Source organism: Mandrillus leucophaeus, unplaced genomic scaffold, assembly GCF_000951045.1.
Source record: "Mandrillus leucophaeus isolate KB7577 unplaced genomic scaffold, Mleu.le_1.0 Scaffold106, whole genome shotgun sequence".
Classification (NCBI taxonomy): domain Eukaryota; kingdom Metazoa; phylum Chordata; class Mammalia; order Primates; family Cercopithecidae; genus Mandrillus; species Mandrillus leucophaeus.
In genome coordinates this window covers 2,679,742-2,681,760 of record NW_012098765.1, presented here as the reverse complement: position 1 = coordinate 2,681,760, position 2,019 = coordinate 2,679,742, and the positions used below count along the sequence as shown (strand labels likewise).

Sequence of the window (2,019 nt, the reverse complement as noted above, 5' to 3'; positions counted from 1 at the left end):
ATGGCGCAGATACCAGGGGAAGTGGACAACATGGAGGGCCTACCTGCCTCTAACAACAACAACCTTGCCACCCGCTGGGAGAGTCCGGATCGGGGCTGGGAGCGGGAGCAGCCAGCCGCCTCCACCGCAGCGGCCTCGCTCTTTGAGTGCTCCCGGATCAAGGCCTTGGCAGGTACCTGGAGGAGGGCTGGGGTGGGATGAGGAGGATGAGGAAGGGGAAAGGGTACCCGAGAACCTTGGTGGTCCGGAGGGTGGGAAGAGAGACCAGCACTGTCCAATAGAACTTTCCATGATGGCGGAAATAGTCTATATCCGTGATGTCCAATGTAATAATCACTAGTCCATGTGGCTTTTGAGTGTTTGAAATGTGGCCAGTGCTATGTGACAGACTGAGTTTTCAATTTTATTTAGTTTTAATTAAATTTATTTATATATATATATATTTTGAGATGGAGTCTTATTCTGTTGCCCCGGCTGGGGTGCAGTGGTGAGATCTTGGTTCACTGCAATCCCTACCTCATGGGCTCAAGCCATCCTCCTACCTCAGCCCCCTGAATAGCTGGGACTACGGATGCATGCCCCCACACCTGGCTAATTGTTTTTTTGTTTTTTTGGTTTTTGTATTTTTGGTAGAGATGGGGTTTCACTATGTTTGCCAGGCTGGTCTTGAACTTCTGACCTTAACTGATCCACCTGCTTTGACCTCCCAAAGTGCTGGGATTACAGGCACGAGCCACTGCACCCGGCCCAGTTTTAATTAAATTTAAATAACCGCATGTGGCTTGTGACTGCTGTATGGTGCAGCGCAGCCTTAGAGCCTTAGAAATGTGCAGTCCCAGAATGGTGGGATTTTGTAAGCATATTCCCTTAGAATCCCGAAATGCAGAGCCATCAGATCCTTGGAACTTGAAATGTCTAAGAGATTCTCAGACCTCTCGAAATGAAGACCTTTGACTGGGCGTGGTGGCTCATGCCTGTAATCCCAGCACTTTGGGAGGCTGAGGTGGACAGATCTCTTGAGTGTGTGAGTTGGAGACCAGGTTGGCCAACATAATGAAACCCTGTCTCTACTAAAAATTAAAATAATACAAAAAAAATTAGCCGGGCATGGTGGCATGCATCTGTGGTCCCAGCTATTCGGGAGGCTGAGGTGGGAGGATGGCCTGAGCCAGTGAGGTGGAGATTGCAGTGAGCCAAGATCGCGCCACTGCACTCCAGCCCCAGCAATAAAGCAAGAACCTGTCTCAAAAAAAAAAAAGCCTGGCTAATTAAAAATAATTTTTTTTGGCTGAGCATGGTGGCTCATGCCTGTAATCCCAGCACTTTGGGAGGCTGAGGCAGATGGATCACTTGAGGTCAGGAGTTTGAGACCAGCCTGACCAACATGGTGACTCTACTAAAAATACAAAAATTAGCCAGGCATGGTGGCTGGCACCTGTAATCCCAGCTACTCGTGAGGTGGGAGGCAGGAGAATCACTTGAACCCGGGAGATGGAGGTTTCAGTGAGCTGAGATTACACCATTTCACTCCAGCCTAAGTGACAAGGGTGAAACTCCTTCTTAAAACAAAAAAAAAAATTTTTTTGGAAGATGGGGTCTTGCTGTGTTGCCCAGGCTGATCTGGAACTCCTGGGCTCACACAGTCCTCCCACCTTGGCCTCCCAAAGTGCTTTGATTACAGGGGTAAGCCAGAGTGCCTAGTAGTCACCCTACTTTGATGTATCAGAACAATATTAGCAAAGACCAGAGAACTTTATAGTTATAGAAAGACCTTAGACCTTTAGAATTGCAGACCCTCAAACCTTAGTACTTAGTATTCATTCATAGAGGTTTGGAACCTTAGAAGTGTTTAATCATCAGCATTAAAATTGGCAAATGGCCAGGTGCGGTGGCTCCAGCTTGTAATCCCAGCACTTTGGCAGGTCGAGACGGGCGGATCACGAGGTCAGGAGATCGAGACCATCCTGGCTAACACGGTGAAACCCCGTCTCTACTAAAAAATACAAAAAACTAGCCGGG

General features: G+C 48.1%; 1 protein-coding gene across 1 annotated transcript in view; it reads left to right on the top strand.

Annotated features, from left to right (window-relative positions):
- Positions 1-2,019, top strand: part of SPTBN4 (spectrin, beta, non-erythrocytic 4) — a 106,827-nt gene continuing 104,808 nt past the window's right edge. The window contains exon 1 of the mRNA XM_011984235.1: positions 1-172. Within this exon, the coding sequence (XP_011839625.1) occupies positions 1-172 (172 nt within the window). The remainder of the gene's footprint in view (positions 173-2,019) is intronic.